This window comes from Dermochelys coriacea, chromosome 7 (assembly GCF_009764565.3).
Source record: "Dermochelys coriacea isolate rDerCor1 chromosome 7, rDerCor1.pri.v4, whole genome shotgun sequence".
In the NCBI taxonomy this organism is placed as follows: Eukaryota; Metazoa; Chordata; order Testudines; family Dermochelyidae; genus Dermochelys; species Dermochelys coriacea.
In genome coordinates, this window is record NC_050074.1 from 11,569,687 (window position 1) to 11,592,425 (window position 22,739).

General features: G+C 39.8%; 1 protein-coding gene and 1 long non-coding RNA gene across 3 annotated transcripts in view; one reads left to right on the forward strand and one right to left on the reverse strand.

The window, feature by feature from the left end:
- Positions 1 to 22,739, forward strand: part of LOC122461025 — a 144,159-nt gene that overhangs the window by 117,743 nt on the left and 3,677 nt on the right. The window lies entirely within an intron of this gene.
- PDZRN3 (PDZ domain containing ring finger 3) overlaps positions 1 to 22,739 on the reverse strand; it is a 203,411-nt gene that overhangs the window by 33,126 nt on the left and 147,546 nt on the right. Inside the window, exon 1 of one of the 2 annotated variants that reach the window (XM_038411357.2) lies at positions 14,272 to 14,558. The exons of the other annotated variant lie outside the window; for it this stretch is intronic. Coding sequence (XP_038267285.1) covers positions 14,272 to 14,340 — 69 coding nt within the window. The 5' untranslated portion in view covers positions 14,341 to 14,558. Of the gene's footprint in view, positions 1 to 14,271; positions 14,559 to 22,739 lie in introns of those variants that run through there. 2 annotated transcript variants of the gene reach the window in all.

The window sequence follows — 22,739 nt, forward strand, 5'->3', positions numbered from 1 at the left end:
AACTGTATGGTACATCAATATCTAGTTCAAGGTCGGCATATCAGGGGTATTTTCAGTACTCTTAAAAATTGTTTAAAAAAACTGCTTGTTCTTCATATAATGAAAATTGCCAAACTCAGATCTGCAGATGGCTAACTCAACCATTTGCTCATGCTTTCTTCTGTAGGAGGGTAGCAGGTGTTGATATTTTATTCCTATGATTCCTAGCACTGTAAACAAAGATCACAAAATGTTTGAGAGGAATGTATTTGCACTGATATCAAGAGCTTGCTGTTTTGGTTTCCATACAAAATTAATGCTCGCAGCTAAGCTTTCGTCCTTCCTAAACTACATCAGATAACAATACAGCATTTGTATTGATCTAATCTGAATGGAAAACATGAGTCACAATAGACAAATGTCTCTATTTCCAATTATTGTAAAGGTGGTAAACAGATTTGTTAGGCTACAGTTTAAATAAGACGAATATAACTAAATTTACTTTCTGCTGTATAAACATACATTTTACTTGTAGTATTTGTAAACTGTACGCAGCAAAATTCTTACTTATAAATGGGTACATCTGAAATAACATGGAAGAAAAGCCATATAAACAAATGCTTTATTAGCTGGCCAACTTTTACAAATATGCATAATTTCTTAAGAAACTTACTCGCCATGTAACAGAGATAAAAGGACCTTTTCATGGCAAAAAGATGGATAGATTACCTTGACTAAAACATGCAATTGCTTAAATTCTGGATTTTTTTTGTACTTTATGTACTGGAAATATATTAGGTATGGAAACTGCTACAATTAAATTATTAGGAAGAGTGGGCCTCAATGAAATCTATGATGGAGCTAGACCAGTGGTTCCCAAACTTGTTCCGCCACTTGTGCAGGGAAAGCCCCTGGCGGGCCAGGCCAGTTTGTTTACCTGTCACATCCGCAGGTTTGGCTGATTGCGGCTCCCAGTGGCTGCGGTTCGCTGCTCCAGGCCAACGGGAGCTGCTGGAAGTGGCGCAGGCCGAGGGACGTACTGGCCGCTGCTTCCTGCAGCCCCCATTGGCCTGGAGCAGCGAACCGCGGCCACTGCGAGCTGCGATCGGCTGAACCCACGGACGCAGCAGATAAACAAACTGGCCCAGACCGCCAGGGGCTTTCCCTGCACAAGCAGTGGAATAAGTTTGGGAACCACTGACTAGACAATATGAATAGTAACATGAGACAGAGAGACGTATCATTATGTGAAGCTTGAATGTATAACACACACTAAACTAGAACTGTAGTAGGGTGACTAAGTAACAAGGAAAAGTTTGTATTTTTTTACAGAATTTTCAAATATTGTCCAATATAATTAAGTTACAGTATACACCTTACTGTTGGATCTATGATCGTATGCTATAAAGCAGTGGTGGGCAACCTGCAGCCCATCAGGGTAATTTGATTGTAGGCCACGAGACATTTTGCTGACTTCACTGTCTGCTGGCATGGCCCCCCACATCTCCCACTGGCCACCTGGGGTTTTTCCAGTCACCGGGAGCTGTGGGGGGCCGTATCTGCAGATGGTCAACGTCAGAAAATTGTTTCATGGCCCAAAATCAGATTACTCTGATGGGCCGCAAGTTATCCACCACTGCTATAAAGGGAAAGAAGTAAGGCTACATTGTAAAGACAAAATGAAATTTGTAAATATTCAAGGTACAATCATTTAGAGGAAGTCTACTTTTCTTTTCTTTTTTTTAAAAAAGGGTTGGTGGTAGTTTGGGCCTGTTCCAACACCTATTGAAATCAAAGGGACTCATTCCATTGACTTCAATGGGCCTTGGTTCAGGCCCTGACAGAGACAAATAGATACATACAATAAGAAAAAAACAAGGCAAGATGTTATGAAGGAAAGTGAGCCATCCGCATGCAGTAGACATGGGCAGATATCAATGGGACTATGGGAAACCAAGGAAGGGATATGAAATGACACAATAGTCCATTAAGTGAGACATGATATATGTTTTTAATCCAGAAAAGGGAAGAAAGATGCTAAAATAAGGAGAAAAAAAAAGGGAGGCCAAGACAAATCCAGATGGAAAGTCCCTTGAACCAAGTGAGTGGAAATGACGTGTTAAACTGACATCTCAGTCATGTGGCTTTCATTAATTTTTATTCCCAAAAAATAAAGAGTAAAGGAAATAGAAGTTAGTAAAAGGAAAAGATGACAGTATGCTATTATAGGCTGGGAACATACCCAAATGTTGTGGAGCAGAAGTTGAATTGTAATAGAGCGCATTGGGCATCAGATGATGCTTCTAGAAAATAGACTAAGCAAGGCAGGGAATGTGAACTTGAATTGGTATAATATGATGATTTTGTGAAGACATTTATGATGCCTATTAAAAAGGTGACAGGACTTGGGTAGCACAAGAGAGAGAGAAGGAAAACAATGTCCACCCTGTCTCAGTATGGCCTTGGAAGGTCCCAAATGGTTCCAAATCTACTATCCACTGAAGCTTTGGCTTGCTTCAGTGGTGGATGGACAGAAGATGGGGCAAAATAGATGGGTTAGAGACAAAACAAAGAGAAAAAGAAGGAGTCTGATACAAAGGAGGGGAAATGGGGAAGATGTTGATAGCTTTAATAATTTGTAAAGAATTTGCAATATGTAGGACTGAGCTTTCATCATGATTAACGCATTTAAAATCACCTTCACCCAACAAGGACACTCCACCAGAAAAGTATATTGCATTAAGGAACAAGCCACCCAAATCTCCAAGAAAACCTGCTTCAATACAGATTCCCCTCACCAACTGTACACTCCTTGTTGTCATTTACCACTCAACCCTGGAACCCATATTGGCTATCATCAAACAATTACAACTGAGACCACTTAAAATGAAGTGGGCAGTTAACACCTCCGCAGTCATGGGACAAAAAAAGGGGGTTAGTGGATTACAAATTGTTATAAACCATAAACCCAGTGTATTAAATCTAGCAGAGTTATGAATTTAAGTTCCCAGGCTCATCTTTCGAAGATGATGATGAGGTTTCCCCTGAGTTTGAGGATTGAGAGGTCAGATATGGAGTGATCATCCTGTGAAAAGTGTTCATTCACAGGTGATATGGTATTTTTGTCTTTTATCATTTTTCTGTGTGAGTTCATCCAAGAGTGTTTCTTTTCACCCACAGAGTTGTTGTTGGGCCATCTGATGCACTAGATGGAGGTACACAACGTGTTGTGTACTGCCCATGGATCTTGAAAGGTGTGTTGTGAGGGGTATTGATCATTGTAGTAGTGGAGATATGTCTGCAGGTTTTGCATCTGTTTTTTCTGACAGGTTCTGGTGTTGAATTGAGTTGGTGTGTCCTGGTCTGTGAGGAGCTTGCTTCTGATTATAAGCTTGGCAAGGCTAGGGGATTGTTTGAAGGCCAGAAAAGGGCATTCTGGAAAGATTTTTGTCAGAATGTGGTCTCCATCAAATATCATGCAACATGTGTTAACCAGTTATAATTTGTTCCACCTTGTATTTAGCTGTGATACTCTGTTTACCTTTTCCAGATCTGAAGAAGAGCTCTGTGCAGCTCAAAAACGTCTCTCTTCCACCAAAAGAAGTTGGTCCAACAAAAGCTATTACCTCACCCATCTTGTCTCTCTCATCATTGAGATACACATATAGGGACAGATCCTCATCTGGTGAAAACTGGTGTAACTCCAATGAAGTCAATATAGCTACTCTAATTTTCACCAGCTGAGGATCTGGGCCATAATTCTTACAGAAGTTGTCAATGAGAGGTTCACTCAGTATCAAGATGGTAGAAGATGGCTCTAATTTGTTGTAAAACAACTTTTGAGAGGGAAGAATTTTTAGTATAATATACAATATTATTATTGATTAATTTGCCAATAGCCTTTGTGTAAGAATTTAAATTATTAGATAAATATAATTGTGTAAAAACCGTCTGTGTGTTTAGCTTTTCTGGCCAAGGAAATAGGGATAATTGGCAGCCACTTAGATAATGCTGGGAACTTTTATCAAGGTCTTGAGGATACATTACAGTGCATCACCCATTTTGGTAAGAGGAATTTGCACTATGCATAGATGTGGCCATTAGTGTTAGTGAATTACAAAAATGTTGAGAAGCAGATGTTTCTGAGCATAAATGTTTCTTGATTAGTATTTTAATACTTCTATATCTGGTATTTATTAGTTGCAAAGTTAGTTTTTGGCTATAGATTAAACAAAATGTCAAAAGACAAGTGAAAAATACTATATTGTTTTAGCTACAGTAAAATCTGTAATGTATTGAAAGAAAATTATTTTCCCAGCTGTCTGTCAGATTGGGTTCATTTTACATTAGTTTAATGTCATGAATAGTAAACATTTGTCTACATTATATGGCTTGTTGGTTGTTCTATAATTCACAAATGTCACAGAGGAAAACTTTTTTGCTTAAGAATGAGAAAGAAGCTTTTCTTTGTAGAAAACCATGCAAATCCTTGGGAAATGCATGACAAAAATGCTAGTTCTTTTAGACTAGAGATGTCTGTATTTCATTTAAAACACTCTTTATGGTCTGATACACTTCTTTAGCAAGTTCTTAAGAAGTCTGCATTTTAAGAAAAAAGCAGCACAACTTTAGATGTTACCGAAAGTTGAACAGCAAAAAAGCCTATTTCTAAACCTCCTTTTCCTCAGGCATTGGAGAAAGAAGGTTCAAAATATAGGCTAATTCTTCTTGCAGCTCAGTCTAATCCTCCTTTTATTTCACTAGTATGGACAGACTTTCTCTTTTTAAAAAAGAAGAATCATATTGTTTCATAATAGACTGTTTCCATGTGTGTGCATTTCCCTTTTCCCCTGTGAACCACTCATAACAAAAAAGTTAAGACTAAAGGAAAATTCTTTACTTAAGACAGAATCCATTTGTTCTCTAAAATATTTAGCTTCCAAAAGGAAAATCTTGGGAGTAAGTTTAACTATGTTGATATTTCGATGTGTTAATTAGTAACAATACAGCATAAGTACTGTCATAGCATATTGTAAATACACTTTTTGGTGGTATTCTCAGGCTCAGGATTGCTCTGCTCAAATGGGAGTTTTACCATTGACTTCAATGCTGAGTGCTTTTCAAACTATTGATCCTCAGACCTTTTGTTTTTGTGTAGCATGTTTATCATCTGAAATGGGAGAAGAAAATAACTGCATATTCTATCAACCTTAAAAAGTATCTGCTTAAAAAGTTAATAACTGACTGGTCCATATAAAACATAGATATAAGTGTACAAGCCCTTCTCTTTAATGAATATTTCTATCATTTTAATGAGCATGACCTTGATGAAGCCAATCAATTATATTTGTGTGTGAGATACAAATGGCAGCCATAAATTAGCATGAATTGCTCACTAACAGAATTTAGCAATGGCAATTAACCCAATTTCTTTAACTCCCCAGAAGAGCTGCCCATGTGTGCTGCAGATGATAGGCACTGTAAAGTCATCTTTCTCAGCATGCGTTTCTAATGATGTTATTTTGTAATGCACTGCTCCATCCCAACTATACAGTGCAAGAGGCAACAATTGTGTGCAAGGTGCTTTTTCTGAAGGGGATTTTATAAATGACTTTACTAGGTATAGTTAGAAGACTGGAGCCTTAATACAGGAGTAGCTTTAAAACACAGAGTCCTGTAACAAAGGATCATTACAAAGGGAGGTGTCTGAGTCAGTGGTGTCTCTCTTCCCTGAGCCATCTCTTCTTTTTGTCCTGCTGGCACAACTTTATTACAATAATAGTAAGTAACATTAGAAATTTTAGCAGTTAAAGTAAGGGTGTAAGGTTGCACTGATTTAGCAAAACAGCTAGATAAATCCGGGGCAAGCTAAACCAATGTAAGAGCATCCACATACACAATCGCATTGGTCTGGATAAACTTGTTTAACCTTTAGCTACACCAGTGCAGGATTGTGTGTAGACCAGTTCTTATTACAATAATAATTTCTATTTCAGTAGCACCTGGAACCCCCAACTGAGACTGGCCTGCCATTGTGCTAGGTGCAGTGCAAACACAACGGGGTAGAGTCTGTGCCCTGAACAATTTACAGTCCATAGACAAAGGGAGTCCTCTAGAGATTAGGAATCAAGGCATAGAGATGAAGCAACTTGCCCAAAGTTACAGAGGGGGTCTGGTGAAGCTGACAATTTAACTCGGGAGACACAGTGTAGTGATTTGAGCATACAACCATGCTTCCCCTCTACCCATTCTAATGCACCACGTTCTCCTTCCTCAGCTGTCACTCTCCCTTTCTCCATCTCCTCACTCCCCCTTGGCTCTCCCATCTGTTGCTCTCCTCTTCCCCTTCTCACTCCTCTGCCTTTCCTTCCCAGTGTACTACTGATCCATGGCCATAGGCAGGATTTCAATGAGGCAGGGGAGGGCTGGAGCAGCTATGGACAACTATTGAGAAATCTACATCTGAGAGGGAAAGTTGTCATCAGATGAATGGAAAAATGCTCTTGGCTATGGCTGCAACCGGGGAATCCAGGAGCTGCTACGGCTCCAACACAACACCTAGAGGTTCCTCTTATAAGTGGGCCTACTTCTTCAACAGAAGACGTCTATATAGGGTTGCCAATTTTCTACTTGCACAAATCCGATCACCCTTGCCCCGCTCCTTCTCCAAGGCCCCACCCCCACTCACTCCATCCCCCCTCCCGTCACTTCCTCTCCCTTCCCTCACTCACTCGCTCATTTTCACCAGGCAGGCTCAGAGGGCTGGGGTGTAGTAGTGGGTGAGGGCTGTGGCTGGGGGTGTGGGCTCCGGGATGGGGCCAGAAATGAGTTCAAAGTGCAGGAGGGGGCTCCAGGCTGAGGCAGTAGGTTGGGATGCGAGAGGGGGTGAGGGCTCCGGCTCGGGGTGTGGGGGTCTGGAGTGGGACCAGGGATGAGGGGTTTGCGGTGTAGGAGGGGGCTCCGGGCTGGGGCTGAGGGGTTTGGAGTATGGGAAGGGACTCCAGGATGAGACAGGGATTTGGGGTGCGGAAGGGGGCTCCGGCTGGTGGTGCGGTTCTAGGGTGGGGCCAGGGGATGACTCTGGTATGGTACATGGGGTGCAGGAAGGTGCTCCAGTCTAGAACCGAGGGGTTTGGAAGGTGGGAGGGGGTTTAGAGCTGGGGCAGGGGATCGGGGCATTGGATGGGGGGCAGTGAGGGCTCCGGCTGGGGGTGCAGGCTCTGGGGTGAGGCTGGGGATGAGGGGTTTGGGGTGCAGGAGGATCCCTTTTCAACGGGTGTTCCGGTCGAAAATTGGACACCTAGTCACCCTATGTCTATAGGGTGGACACTTTGGACTCTCATATAGTTTGCTGCTTTCAGATTAATAACAACAAACCAATGGTCTTAGAACCTACAGAGGCTACGATTCCAAATAGGACACCTGCTACTGCCTCATTCAGTCCTTTCACTCCATGCTGCACTTATTATTTTTCAGCATTTCATGACAAAGGGGGTGATGTTAATTAGGAAAAGCAACTTCATTTTGGTGAACTGCAACTTGTAGTGTGGGGAAGGGAAATACCCCTTTCTCTCCCCCACCTTTTCGTAGGGCTTGCAATTTATGACAGTCATATGGGCACCGCTATGCCCACTACAAAGAGGAAAGACTACTGGATTGTGTGGCAGTAAGTTCGTCAAACTCAGAACGGCCTTCTGACTGGCACCAAAATCAATGCAGTGAGCATCTGATATATGAGCATTCAGTTCTTCTGAGATAACATTGTATGACATGTAGGAGCTAATTCACCACTGGTATGAGTGGGCACAAGTCCATCAAAGTCATCCAGTCAAAGGCCAAATTCTGTTTGTGGTCTGATTCTGCCATTATCACTCATGCTATGCAGCACCTCACCTCTCCAGTATACCCAGTAAGACCATTTGAGAAGTAAGGTACTATTCAACACAGGTAAGTTTTCACCCCAGTGAAAATCCAGAGAAACTCCAATGAAACCAGTTTGAGAACACTGTTGGAGTTTTAAGCAAATGGAGAATTTGGACCCTGGTCACTCAAATATTCCACTAGAGAATCAGCATTTCTCTGAGACTGGTGAGAAAACATTGGTCTAATAGTTTTTTGTTGACCAAATAACAGATGACTTCTTGTTGTTTAGCTCCACAAATATTGCATCAGCATGGAGGCTCGGATTCCAGTAATAGTGTTTACAGTATTCTGTAGTGCCATTTAACGAATGCCGTATATTTTCCAGTCCTCCTTTCCCTTTCACAATCCTCAACTGGCTAACCAGTTCAGAGAGCCCGAAGGGAACCCTCTTATTTGCATTTCCCCAACTAGCCTTCCATTGAATCAATCCCAGTATATACCAACGTTCTCTTGTGCTACTGAAAGCAAACCAGGAACTTTCATTTCATTATTAACGAACACAACGAAACACAATTATTAAACCTGCACTTTTTCATTGTACCATAGGTTTCCTTTGTGCCTGCCCATGTCTGACATGTGACAGTAAAGCGCTGAGTGATTGTCCCTCGTGCCTCATCCCTTGCAACTCCTCGCCACCTGCTTAGCAGCATTAAACAGATGTATAAGTGTAAAGCCCTGCAAAACCCATCATTTCATTTTAAAAAACCACAAACCCGACTGTCCAAACAAAGCTGTGCCGGGTCAGCGTTTTTTGTTGTTTGAAGTAAAGGGGAACAGCATGAAGAGTAAGCGAGGAACAATAAGATATTTCAGCTGCACAGTAGGTCACGGTATCCATTTGTGTCACAAGTCACCATAAGGCATTTTGTTTATTTCATATTGCTTTGTGTCTATGTTGCTTTAACAACCAAAATATTCCTCCAGCATGGAATAAAGAGTATTTTCCTCAGAGATTCTAACAGAGGCATTGCATTATTCATCGTCAAGTGAAGAGGAAAATTTCAATTGCCAGTTTCTGGTAAACGTCTAATTAAGAAAGGGGACTTCTGAGCCACAGACAGGCGCCACAATCATTAAAGGGCAGTTTTCTGAAGATTACGGGTCTACAGTCTGTCAAGCGGAGTTTTTCTTTTTTTTTTCTTCCCCCCTTTCTTTCTTTCCTATAGCTGAACTAATTCAGCAGTAGAAAACTGCCTAGAACAAAGCCCTTGGAATTAACATCTTGTTTAAGCAAACACATGCCTACTTTGAAGTAAGTGTGATCGGTTCACCATTGTTATTGAAGTCAAGTTTATATTCTGTCACTTAACTACCATTAACTTCAACGCTACTCTTAGTTCTGAATCGCAATTGAAATTTGTATGGACAGTGTTTGATCAGGATAATTTTTTGATCAAGGTACGTATTTTAAGTAGGTCAGTTTAATATGGTTAGCCCGTCAATTTGAAGCTAAACTTTGGAAACTATTGAAATTTAGCCTAATTGCCTATTGTCTGCCTAATTAAATGCTAGGGTACACTCAGAATATAATTTGAGGCAGTTTTCTGTGTTCCCCTAATCAACCTTTTAAATATTTTTTAAAAAATTTTGATGTTTATATACTTATTTTACCAATCCACCTTTGGGCCTCAATTTAGGGAAGCATCCCTATTCAGAAAGTGTAAGCGTGGATTTGACTTTAAGCTTAAAGTCAAATTGACTTAAGCACAGGTTTAAGTGTTTACCTGAATCAGGGTCTTTTTTTACGGCTCATTACTTAAACTTGCCTCGTTGTAGCAACTACAAGTATATGAGAATATGTGGGATTCTAATGGAAAAAAGACATTTGTCTGAATAATTTATTTCTTTATAACTACTTTGCATAACTGTTTTGTATTTTAAGCATGGAGAAGGAAGTGACTCTTCACTGCTGCTGTAAATTTGTTATTGTAAGTTGCCAATAAAATAGAGCAATAGTGAGTTCCTATCACTATGATTTTCTCATTGTCACAGGAATTTGTACATTGACCGTAGTGTTCATATAGCACTGGTCACTTAGCAGCTAATTCTAGTTTAAAGCACAAATCCAATTTGAATACTATGATTTTTACTTCTATCAATGGTGTATGAGGCCAAGAACAGAGCTTTCTGTTTGTTTTATTCAGACACAAAAAGGTCATTATGTCAATTATTTATTTATATGGGAACTTTAGTGCTTGTGAAAGATGCCAGCTCCACGTCCATGGTAGCGGAAATCTTTTGACTCCAGATCAAATACAATAAGGCAGTGGCAGTGCAAGCTTGCACTCTACCAATGTATCTCGGCTCTGCTCCATAGGGACATCCCAGTTTGGTGAAATGAAGAGTACAGTCTCTAGGCTCATTCAAGCCTGGATCTCTCAGCTGGGAATGTCAACTGGGTGGCTTGTGTGATATGGACACCTGTCCCTTTCAGGCACTGGAGTGAGCTCCACCAATGCATTCCACATGAACAAACAACTTATCACACAGAATCACAGTGGGAACAGCTAATCACGTGGGAAGAGCTTTCAGCCACTGCCACCGGATTTAGACCTGTGACTTAGAGCTGAAAGGGTGGGTATTCCTATATCTGAAACATTTACCCTTATTCATGAAAGAACTTCAGCAAGTGCTTTAGTCCCATTGAAGTTAATAGGACTTAAGCATGTGCTTAAAGTTATGCACACAGTTAAGTGCTTTCTTCAGCTGGGGGCTTAGTCTTTTAATGTCAGGTTAGAAATATAAAAAGATCCACCTCAGACAACGTACTTCTATAATGTTTCTTCAGCGGTATTTGCTTCGGGTTTTATCTTACTATTAGCTTCAATGGGAGCTGAAGGTGTTGAGTGAGAAAAATGGTCTAAAAAAGAGCTTTCTGATTATACCCCATGGCATAAAGCTACTCTTCTCCCCCACCACCCCATGATAGTATTGAAAAACCTCATTTGGCCAGGAAGACAAAATCAAATAGAAGATAATTCTTTATCTTAGGTGGTGCAGATGATAATTAAATCATTTCCAGTGTAGAAGTACTTTGGAAATGCCAGGACTTATGTTTATAGTGGACTGAGCACAGTTTGCTGTTATGGGTATTAGAGGACTAGAAAGAATCAGATACTGGTTGCTTACTACAAGCTTAGCTGCCTCCAATGACAACTGCCATTCTAGATCATTGAGATTTTAAGTTGCCACAGTCCTCTTTAAATTCATAACCCAAAGTATTGATATGCACAACATCCACAATGCACTTTAATCACTAGGTGTCTTAATTTGTTTTTTATTATGTGATTAAAGGTACAATAAGGTATGTGTTCAACAAGAGGGAAGACCATTGTTTTGCATCATTAAGCTCACAGCGGCCCAAAAAGAAATTGTAGGCAATGTGCCAAAGCCCTTAATGAAGAGGATCTCTTTGAATTATCTGTGGATAAGGAAGGGATAAAGCCTGAGCCCTGGTATATTTGATCCTCTTTGTTTTCCCTGTTACGAGGACTTACAAAGCCAGACGTACTGGACCTTCTGGAATTGTAATTTATTGAAGCATTAATTTCCCAGCCATATTAAAGCTCTTGGTCTCATAGAGAAAGTGCAGTTATGTACTATTATTAATTCTGCAAGTGTTTTCTGAATTCCTGTGTGCCACAGTGCTGAACTTTTAAACAATAAGGTTAAGCGGATTTATTTATACTAATACTTAGTATTTCATAAAACTGAATTATGCAAACTTTATCAGACAGGCTTTTTTAAAAAAAATGTTTCCTTTAGTTTCAATGTAAGTAGCAAAAGTATAGCTTCATTATACTAGACTTACATGAATGTTATAAAGTAAAAAGCTATGGCAAGAGCCATATTATTAATAAGCGTTTACATTTTATTTGAAATTAAAGTGATTCTGCATGGCTCACTAGCTGCTAAATCTGGTGATTGATTATCAGAGATAAGTAAAAGGGTGCGTTTTAGTAACCAATATCTTGCTAAATACATTTCCTAAATATAAAGTTAACCTCACTGTCCTAGAACATGTAGGAAATGTGCTTTTGTCATGGTATAACAGAAAATAACGTGCACAAAAAAACCCGATTGTCTTGTCTTAAAATAAAAACATAGTAGCACAGTCTTTTGGTCTCTAAACTAATTATGCACAAAAACGTGTATAAACACATGATTACTGCTTCCTTATATAAATAAAATAGAAGTCTAGTACATTAAAGGACGTAATTCTGCAGAATGCTGAACAACCTATAGAAGTTGACGGCATTCAGGTCCTGGTTCGGCAAAGCATTTAAGCATATGCTTAAAGCTGAGCATGGCTGCAATGGGATATGTTTAAATGCCTTGCTGAAACAGGGCCTCTGTACCTAGCAGGTTCGTGCCCTAATTTAGCACTTAGGCTCCAGATCCTGCAAACACCTGGACTCATGCTTAACCTTAGGCATGCAAGTAGTCTGACTGACATCAACCGGGACTGCTCCCTATGCCTAAACTTAAGCATGTGCCTTAAGTGATTTGCAAAAAGGGGACTTGTATCTGGTAAATGATGTCAGTATGTTGCAAAGACTGTCCCAATATCTAACAATATTTTGCAAGCTGCATAAATAGTTAAAAATATTCATAATTTGCTGCCGTCTCAGTTTGTTCTGCTTGTTGCACTTCTGACTGTGCAACGCATTGATAGTCATCAAATCCAGACTGCATGAAAACTTGGCAACGCTGTGGGCTAACTATTAGGACAGACACCGCCTGATATTAACAGAAGGGTTCACACAAACAATATCAGCATCAAGCCTGCTGTTGTAGGCACCATCAGAAGCTAGTTCTCAATAGGGAATGATGTTCAAGAAATCTTGTTATCTTGCCTGAAAATTCTTCCCATGCATAGCAGCAGCTTAATAAGGGGGAGTGAGCTGGGATAAATAAAAATGACAGTAAACATGGTCTTCTATTTGTTTTAACAAAGTGTTTTTTCTACCAAGCAACATTGTCCTTATGGGGGTGACAGAGAATTAGATAAAAACTGTGTTTAAAACTGAGTCACTTCTCTGCTTGCAGAGCATACAGGATACAGTTTATTCCCAATGTTGTGAAGGACATCAATATGTCTTGTGATCAAATCTAGGTAGCACCATAACAAAGGCCACATGATTTTGCTCTGTACCGCTTTTGTAATGATACTCAACACCCTCTGCTGGTGAGTGTAGAAAACTACATCTTATATGTCTACTGATTCTATACTGTTTGTTTCAGAGTAGCAGCCCTGTTAGTCTGTATTCGCAAAAAGAAAAGGAGTACTTGTGGCACCTTAGAGACTAACAAATTTATTAGAGCATAAGCTTTTGTGAGCTACAGCTCACTTCATCGGATGCGTTTGTGGTGGTTTGTGATTGTTGCATGTTCTTAAAAAGCATTATTAACTGAAAATTCCTATTATTAAAATTTCCAAGTACTTAAGTATTTGATGCAATTTTGGCATAGTATCAAAAAGGCACATTTTTCAGATGTTAAAAAAATTACAAGGTATTGTCATATTTTTGTTTTCAAGGTTGAAAATAAGTAAATATCCGCTACAGTACCCTTCCAACATTTTACATAATGCAAACCTGCACTTCCAACCCAAAGAACATTTTAGTTGGGCAGTCAAAGTAGCATGTTTCAGACATATATACAGTACAGACAAAACTCTGAGTAGGGAAATTAAAAGTTGCACTTATTTTAAAATAGGGGTGAGTACATCATCAATGGTCTTAACCTTATCTGAAATTTGATATGAAAAATTATTTTGAAAGAAATTTAGAGCCATACTTCTGGTTTTCTGCCAGCTGATACATTTCCACACACAGGGGAGCAGAAACCACAAGAGTTAAACAAAAACTTGATTTAAAATACTGGTATGAACAGTTACTTTAAAAGCTGAAGTCAGAAGTAAATACATGTGTTCAACAGAAAATAAGTATCTTGTAACTATTTGTAAAAAGAGACAAAACCTTTCTAAGCATCAATCATTGCATATGTCTTTCTTAACTCGTTCAAAGAGTGCATGACCAAGCTATGACCCTTCTTGAGACATTTTACTTAACATATGCTGGAGAAAATGACTCTGGCACACTGGTTTGTGACACAAAGATTTAAAGCAAGTTTGATAGTGTACCGATCTGAATTTAAATATTTGATCTTCCACAAGCACAGTTAGGAAGGCATATCATAAAAACAGAGTCAAAATTACACAGGCATCAAAAAAGGTGACAAACCCTTTAATTTCCAATAGTGCAAGCCAGACTTTCTCTATTCCTTTTTTCCCTACAATAACAACAACAATTGTCACTAGGCTAGATGGGAACATTTGGTCTTAGAAATGAAATCCAATGACATTACCTGACAAACTTCATACAGTAATTTGTACTGCTCTTCTTGCTTCTGTAGAGTGCACAAACTGCATCCCATATTTAATTAAGTGTCAGAGAAAGTCTTCCTTATGCACCAGCACAGCCACAGAAGTATTTGTTAACAAGCATGCACACAGATATCCTAGGTGAGTCAGCTGGACTGAAACAATTCACATTGGTATTACACTGACTGTTGGAAAGCAACTATGCTGTTTCTTTCGTGCTTTCCCTCCTTCATTCACAGTACACAACACTCCCTCTACTGCTTTAGTCAAGCTGCTGTACTGTGGTCCAATGCACATGCTATATACTGCTACTCATGCATATTAATCAGTTCTCATTGACTATTCATAACAGACAGTGATACAGAAGCTATAATTGCCGGCTATGACAGCTGAAATTTCTCTAATTAACAAGCAAGTGCTTCAGTAGCAGGGCATAATAAAAGACACTAACAATTTTGTAAACCATTTTGTAGCAATTACAAATAAACATGACTACATTTTACTATGGTCCCTCAGGATAATTCTTAGCATATTTAAGCGGAATACAAATATATTTTAAATGTAAGTCACAATGAAATGAATCTGACAGTGCAAAACTCTTATGTTCAGCATTAAATGTGGTGAAGTCATGTCCTCTGTTATTATTTATACTGCAATTGCACCTATTAGTTGCAGTCATTGGCTAGGACCCCACTGCGCTTGGTGCTGTACAAACACACAACAAAAAGGCACTCCCTTAAAAAGGTAGGGAGAATATGTTGGTATATGGAAAAAAGTGCATGTTTGCATTTTAATGGTTCAATTTAAATGTTTTAGATTTAGTAGCTGCAATAATTGGAACATGGTTCCTTGCTCTCATTAGGCAATGTTACCCGATATTGAGATGATGAAATATAAAATGTGTTTGAGGTATAACTATAGCTATATCATTTTTGTGTGCATCTATGTATCTTAAACATTGCATATCTATATAATGATAGCAAACAAAAGATCTGCCAAATTAACTAGGAAAATCATTTAAGCAGTCAGCTATATATATATATTTCACAGCTTTGTGAGAGATACTCTAGAGTCTATATCACCGAATTAACTAGCACAATGAATCTGGATCATCATCTGAATCTGGAATTCTGTCCCTGAATGGATAAATACCCAAAAAAGTGATTAGCATTTACCAGTTGCAAGTTGTTATATTTATTGTCTTATTATGTTATAATGGAGTTAAGGGGATGGACCATCCAATCAAGTAGGAAAATAGAACCACTCTGATGCCAGTGTGTAAAGGTGGATGTATTGGATCTCTTATTGTGGGTCTCTAACTTGGATATGCACTCACTCAGTATGTGCAGGGCTTCTGTGGATGACTGTGAATTTGTGCAGGGATCAAGTGCAGATTATGAAACTGAAATCTACCCTGTGGATAAGAGTGACACTGAAGAGCAGATAGTGAGATTTTCCCACAATTTTTAGAGACCTATAATTCATATTTAAATTATTTGATTTCAAGATCTTTGAAAAAAAATGTAGGTGAGGTAATATTTTTTTATTGGACCAACTTCTGCTAATGACAGAGACAAGCTTTTGAGCTTACACAGAGCTCTTAAGTCCAAAGCTGACTGCAAAGAGTTACAGGGAGATCTCACAAAACTGGGTGATAGAGCAACAAAATTGCAGATGATATTTAATTTTGATAAATGTAAAGTAATGCATATTGGAAAACATAATCCCAACTATACATACAAAATGATGGGGTCAAAATTAGCTGTTACCACTCAAGAAAGAGATCTTGGATTCATCATGGATAGTTTTCTGAAAACATCTGCTCAATGTGCAGTAGCAGTCTAAAAAGCTAACAATATTAGGAACCATTAGAAAAGGGATGGATAGATAGATATGACAGAAAATATCATAATACCACTATATAAATTAATGGTACGCTCCCACCTTGAATATTGCATGGTACATTCTGTTTGCTCCATCTCAAAAAATGTATTGGAATTGAAAAAAGTACAGAGAAGGGCAACAAACATGATGAGGGGGATGAAACAGCTTCCATGTGAGGAGAATTAAAAACTCATTTCTAAACTGGGATTGTTCAGTTTAGAAATGAGACAACTAAATGGGGATATGATAGAGGTCTACAAAATCATGACTGGTGGGGAGAAAGCTAATAGGAACCTGTTATTTACCCCTTCACATAACACAAGAACCAGAGGTCACCCAATGAAATCAATAGGCAACAGGCTTAAAACAAATTTAAGGAAGTAATTCTGCACACAATACATAGTCACCAATGGAACTCGCTGTCAGGGGATGTTATGAAGGCCAAAAGTATAAATGTATTCAAAAAATAATTAGATAAGTTCATGGAAGATATAGCCAAGATGGTCAGAGATGCAACCCCATGCTCTGGGTGTCCCTAAACCTCTGACTGCCAGAACCTGGGACTGGATGACAGGATGGATCACTCAATAAACTGTCCTGTTCATTCCTTCTGAAGCATCTGGCACCAGTCGCTGTCAGAAGACAGGACATTAGGCTAGATGGACCATTGGTCTGACCCAGTACGGCCATTCTTATATTTGTATGTTTTCTTGTGTCTTTCACCAACAGAAGTTGGTCCAAAAAAAGATATTACCTCACCTAACTTGTCTCTCTAATATTCTGGGACCAACACAGCTACAATAACACTGCTAACGAGATCTTTGAAATTATCTAGAGCATCCACCTAAAACCGATTCTCTGATCACTAAGCAGAGACTCTAGAACCATGAATCCTCTGCTTTGTTTCAAATGGGCCATGGTCTTCTGTCTTTGAATTTATGATATTTCCTAAGTGTACGTCTACACAGCAAAGAAAAGCCCATGGCTGGCCCATACCTTCTGATTCGGGTTCACAGGGCTCAGGCTGCAGGGCTGTTACCCTGCTATGTAGACGTCCAGGCTTGGACTGGAGCCCTCCCAACTCCTAAGGTCCTAGAGCCCAGACTCCAGACCAAGCCTAGACATCTACTCAGCAGGGAAATAACCTGAGCCTTGCGAGCTCAAGTCAACTGTCAGGGGCCAGCCACAGGTGTCTAGTTGCTGAGCTGACATACTCTGAGTCTTCCAAGCACTCGAGTCACAGGGCCTGAAGTACTCAGAAGTACCTTCATTGAGGCCAAGTTAAAATTATGCATTGTTTAAGTGCTTTTCTGAACTGGGATGGTGACAAATCTCTATTCCTTTTTCCTATCATAACTACATGGTGCACTTCAGTAGTTCTTAATACTGTCACTAGCCTGGTGTTTCCGTACTATATATAGGCATAGATATTTCACCTGTGGAGTCTGTCTTAGTAGCAGAGCCTACCCAACTAGGGAAAGGGGGGAGCACCCTTTCCAATAGCTGCTGAACACCTGAGGATATATACTCAGAGAAGTCAGAAAGGAGACAGAGAGAGATGCAATGAGCCCCATGACTGTGACAGGGATGCTTTTCTGAATAAGGCCCTTGGACATGAGATTGGAAGGCTGTGATTTGTTTTCTTTAACATATACTTTGAGTAACTTCTGTGTAGGGTGGTGGTTGAACTTCTGGGATCGCAGCATTTCAAGATACTCTGTGTCCTTGGGTCTTATGTGCCTACCACATTGAGGAACAATACAGAACATCCCAGCTTAGAGTGTTTATCTACATTGGAGTAATGTGGGGCTAACACAAAGCCCAAAGCAAAGAGTTCAGTTGACTTCAATGGGCTTTGGATCTAGTCATAGAATTTAAGGCCAGAAAGGACCACCAGATCATCTAGTCTGACCTTTTGTACACCAAAGGCCATCAACACCACTCAGCATCTACACACTAAACCCAGTTAGATGAAAGCATTACAGCCCACAAAAGACTAGATTATTATGTGCCACAGGCAGAAAATAGGAGGGACTGAGGTGCCCTAGTGCTCAAGGCTTCTGCAATGGCAGGGAAATGATTAAGTGAGAGACTCCCAGATCTGGCCCTAAAATACCTGGTACTTAAATATGTGATCTTGTATAAAGATATGGATTTGATGTCCTTCTGAAAATGCTAGCGATAATAAACCTGAATGACTTAAAAGAACAAGGAGTAAATGTACTGGAACAAGTATAGTATTTGGCTTTGAATACATATATTCAAATTATTTTAAGGTAAGGATCAATTTAATATTGCATATTCCAGAGATATTGCATAAAATGTATCTTCCTTTATGGAATGTAAATGCTGGCTCCTGACAAGGTTAACAGCGTCTCCTTAAACGACCAGTTGCTCTTTAAAAGTTACATTTCAATTGTTACCTTGAGAAAATTTTCAGCAATTGCGATTGATCAGAAATGGAAGAAGAAGAGGGGGGAAAAAAAAGATGAAGGAACCAAAAGTTAGTTTATTGCATGATATGTTCCAGCTGCAATTCCCATAGCAAAGTATCATCCTACTATTTTTCCATACTGGTACAATGGACTATGCTGATATCAATCAGAGGCAACAAATGCCCTGACGACCAGTCTGCATTAGAATACAAGAGCACTGGAAAAAAAATAGTTCAGAAAGTAGGCCAGGAGAGTAACTTCAGCACGGCATTGTGCTTTTCAATTGACTAGCAGAGCTCTCAGGTAAAACAGGCCTCCCAGGTCCTTGGCTAACAGACATTAATCATGCCGCTCAGTAGCAAACAGTATAGTTTAATAGGTAAAGTTGGCAGGGCTGTGAGCTCTGGTAACTAAGCCTGATATTCAAGCAAAATGTAGATCTAAATGCAGATATTTTCCATTATCTGAACCTACTTCATATTACTCCGCTGTTGTTCTAGGCGGGGCTGGTAGTGCAGCCTATTGTGAAACATTCCCGACACTTCTGACTATAAGACCCTGTTTTCAGTTGCTTATAACTTTGCTAAACTTTAACTGTTTGAGCTGAAATACTCCATGCCTGGTGTCTGCCTCAGGCTGAATCTTTAGGAAAATTATAACTAAAATAGTTCAGTTATTTCTGAGAATGAGTCTAGGGACAAATAAATTTTGTGCATTGTTTTGATTAAAAAAAACACTTTAGCACCCTGTTCTTTGAGAAGCTCTAGCACCCCCATTCTTTCAAACAGGGACTTGAAATGTGTTTTGCTGTCCCAGTGAAAATCTGTCCAAATTCAGCAAAGTTTTATTATAAGCCTTTGAAAACCTGCAGTGTGCAGATGCTCAATAGAGACTCGCTAGATTTTTGCAGCTTAATTCCCTGGAGATTCTGTCAACGCAAACTAGGCTCCAGCTGGGGCTAGGGGACTGAGCAGGATTTTCCCTGCAATCGCAGTTCCCAGCTGCTCCAGGTAGTGCTGAGTCTAAGTCCAGGCACTGCAAATGCAAGCAGGGAGACATTCTCTCCTGTCAGTGACCCCCGCTGCTGAGCTGAGGCAGCATGGAAGAGGAACTTCCTGAACTGAATGCAGAGGGGCAAGAACAAGATTTGTGGTGGGGGAAGCAGTAGATTGGAACAAGAAGCTTGGAAGTGGGGGGAAGACTGGGAGTTGGAGTGGGGGGACTGGCTGGAGAAGACGACTGAGAGCTGGGAGAGGAGACTAGTGCCGGCTGACAGAGAGACTGCAATGGGAAGCCAGAGAGGGAAATGGGGGTGCAGAGACCAAAAGCCAGCGGCTGTGTGAGTGAGGAGACTGAGATTGGATGAGAAGCTGTGGGTGAGTGTAGAGGGAACTGGGAATGGCTGGGCAAGGAGACTGGGCTGGGGATGGAAAGCCTAGGCAGCAGAGACTAGGACTGGCTAGGTGAGGAGTATGGGCCTGGGACAAGAATGGGATGTGGGGAAGATATGGGACTGGATCAGAGACGGGTTGGAGGCGAAGGGGCTGTGTCCACTAGAGCAGACACTCCTCCAGAGCCCGGAATGGAACTCTAGCTTCCTGAGTCTGACCCTTCCTCTGATATCAGCAAATAGCTAGCAAAGTGTCCCATCTTCCACTAGTGCTGGTCCACATAGGATGACAACCTACTACTGCTGTCAGTTACTCCGCTAACTCACATGGAAGAGTCTATGCAGTGTATCTAAAGGTTTTAACCCTGCTGATGGCCGTGTGGGTATCAATATGATGCTCCCCTACAGAGCCTTAATTCCAGCATTCCTAACTTCTGAGTGCTTGACTTTGCAACTGTGCCACTGTAATTTTAATGCATTTTTGTGTGAGTAAGAGCCATTTAAGATCTATATTACTGTATATATACTTATCAGATTCTGTTTAAACAAGTAATTCCCACTTAAGTAGGATGTGATGGAACCATTTTTGCCTAATATATCAACAATCTAATTACAGGATTCAGAGTAGCAGCCGTGTTAGTCTGTATTCGTAAAGAAAAGGAGTACTTGTGGCACCTTAGAGACTAACAAATTTATTAGAGCATAAGCTTTCGTGAGCTACAGCTCACTTCATCGGATGCATCCGATGTCTCTAAGGTGCCACAAGTACTCCTTTTCTTTTAACAATCTAATTAGTTTCCTTAATTTTAAAAATTTTCAAGACTCAAATGAAACAAAGACAAGGGAAGAGAACAGCTGCTACCTTTTAATAAATCTTCTATTCATGTGCAATTTGAAAGGAGTAAGGATGACTACAAGGAATGAGAAAGAAAATTGTTTTTTTCCCAAACAATAGCACTTAAAAAAATCTGAAATTTTAAAAATGTAGCCAGTATGCTTCAAAGTGTAGTCAATGGGTCAGCTCCATCAGTGCGGTAGTGCCTGTGTGTTGAGAGTGAATTCAATCAGAGAATTCATGTTCAATGGGTCTATTTAAAAGTGAATTTTCAACACTCTGAACCTCTGATAAGTACCCTAAGTGATTGGTTCTTAATAATACATTTAAGTATGGTGGATCTTATTTAAAAAAAAGTCCCTTTTAAAAGTCTTTTGTTGGCTTTTGAGAATTTGAAAGCAAGCCAGTATCTTTCCCATGCCATTGTGTAAGTGCTACAATTAAAACAAATATATATATTCTGAATACAAACACAGAAAGACCTTAATCCTGTAATTTCTTGCATCTGGGTATAGCCACCTGCCCATGATGATTGGAGCCAAAATACGTAAACTTCATACCAAAAGATAAGGACTTTGAAAGCAAATATAGAATGCTGCTGGCCTTACTCCTGTAAGATAATGTTGGAGCTGTTGAGTCCTGATTTTCCTCACCTCGCTCCTCTGAAAAAGTCCCAGTGCTTCCTTTTAAAATAAGTGCAATGATGTGTCTTCTTATTATTTAAACCATCAAAGGAACAATCCTGCCCTCAGAGCGATGCGAAGGAGTCTAAAATCCCTTAGATAGTCACATTTAACTCCCATTGCTGAAATAGGACTGCAATAGTATATGAACAGATTATTGTATTAAAAAGTAACCCTGAGAAGCAGCTTGATTGTTTCTAAGGCTGAAAAGCAAAGAGAATTGTGTTGCAATAGCTCAGTCATTTCTGTCATGAGCAGAAACAATGATGACACAGTAATGTAAATTGCTAGATAATATGTCATCACTGCCTTATAGCGAAGAGAACTAGAATACTAATGGTTGTCTCATAGAGCATGAAAGGCCTACTCCTACTAAAGATGTACCTTTTTTAATTGAAATTTAGAGTGGCACGTAGAGATCCCAATGAAGGGTTGGGGACCTATTGTACTTGGTGAAGTACAGACACCTAAAAAGATGATCCCTGTACCAGAGACTTTATAATCTAGATTTATGACAAGATGTGAAAAGTGGATGAAAACAGACAAGTATATTTGGGAGGTGGCTATCAAGGAAGGGGAAGATGAGCTTAGAGTAAAAGGAACACACTTTGTATAATACAATTGAAGTATGAATTTGCCACCTGCTCAGCTGTTGTTCTGTGGGCATCACGGATCTGAAGACAAATAAAGCTTTAAAAAGATTTATCTTTAGCTCAAGTGCTAGCGGCATCAGCCCAATCTTCTTCCAGGCCAAGTCCAGCATTGAACCCCATCTACACCAGCTCTACACTGGCTGTCCCACACTGTGGGAAACCTCAGCTACCTGTGAAAGTCAGCTTTAATTTCCTTTTTTGCCACTAGAACAGCATAGAGTCAAAACTGAGCCCATAATTTCTGCTGGTGATATAACTGCTTTAAAATGAAAGTGTGTTGCAGGTGTGTTGGACCCAAGATATTACAGAGGTGAGGTGAGTGAGGTAATATCTTTATTGGACCAACTTCTGTTGGTGCTTGTCTCTCTCACCAATAGAAGATGGTCCAATAAAAGATATTACCTCGCTCTCGTCTCTTTAAAATGAAAGAAACGTCTGAATGTACACAAAATATCAATCTGGGGGTTTGGTGGAGGAAGTGAATGGTAATCAGGCTCTGCGTCTTATTCTCACAGAGTAATAATAATTTTAAAAAGAAAATTGAAGACATTTTAAAAACGGCTAAGCAAAGG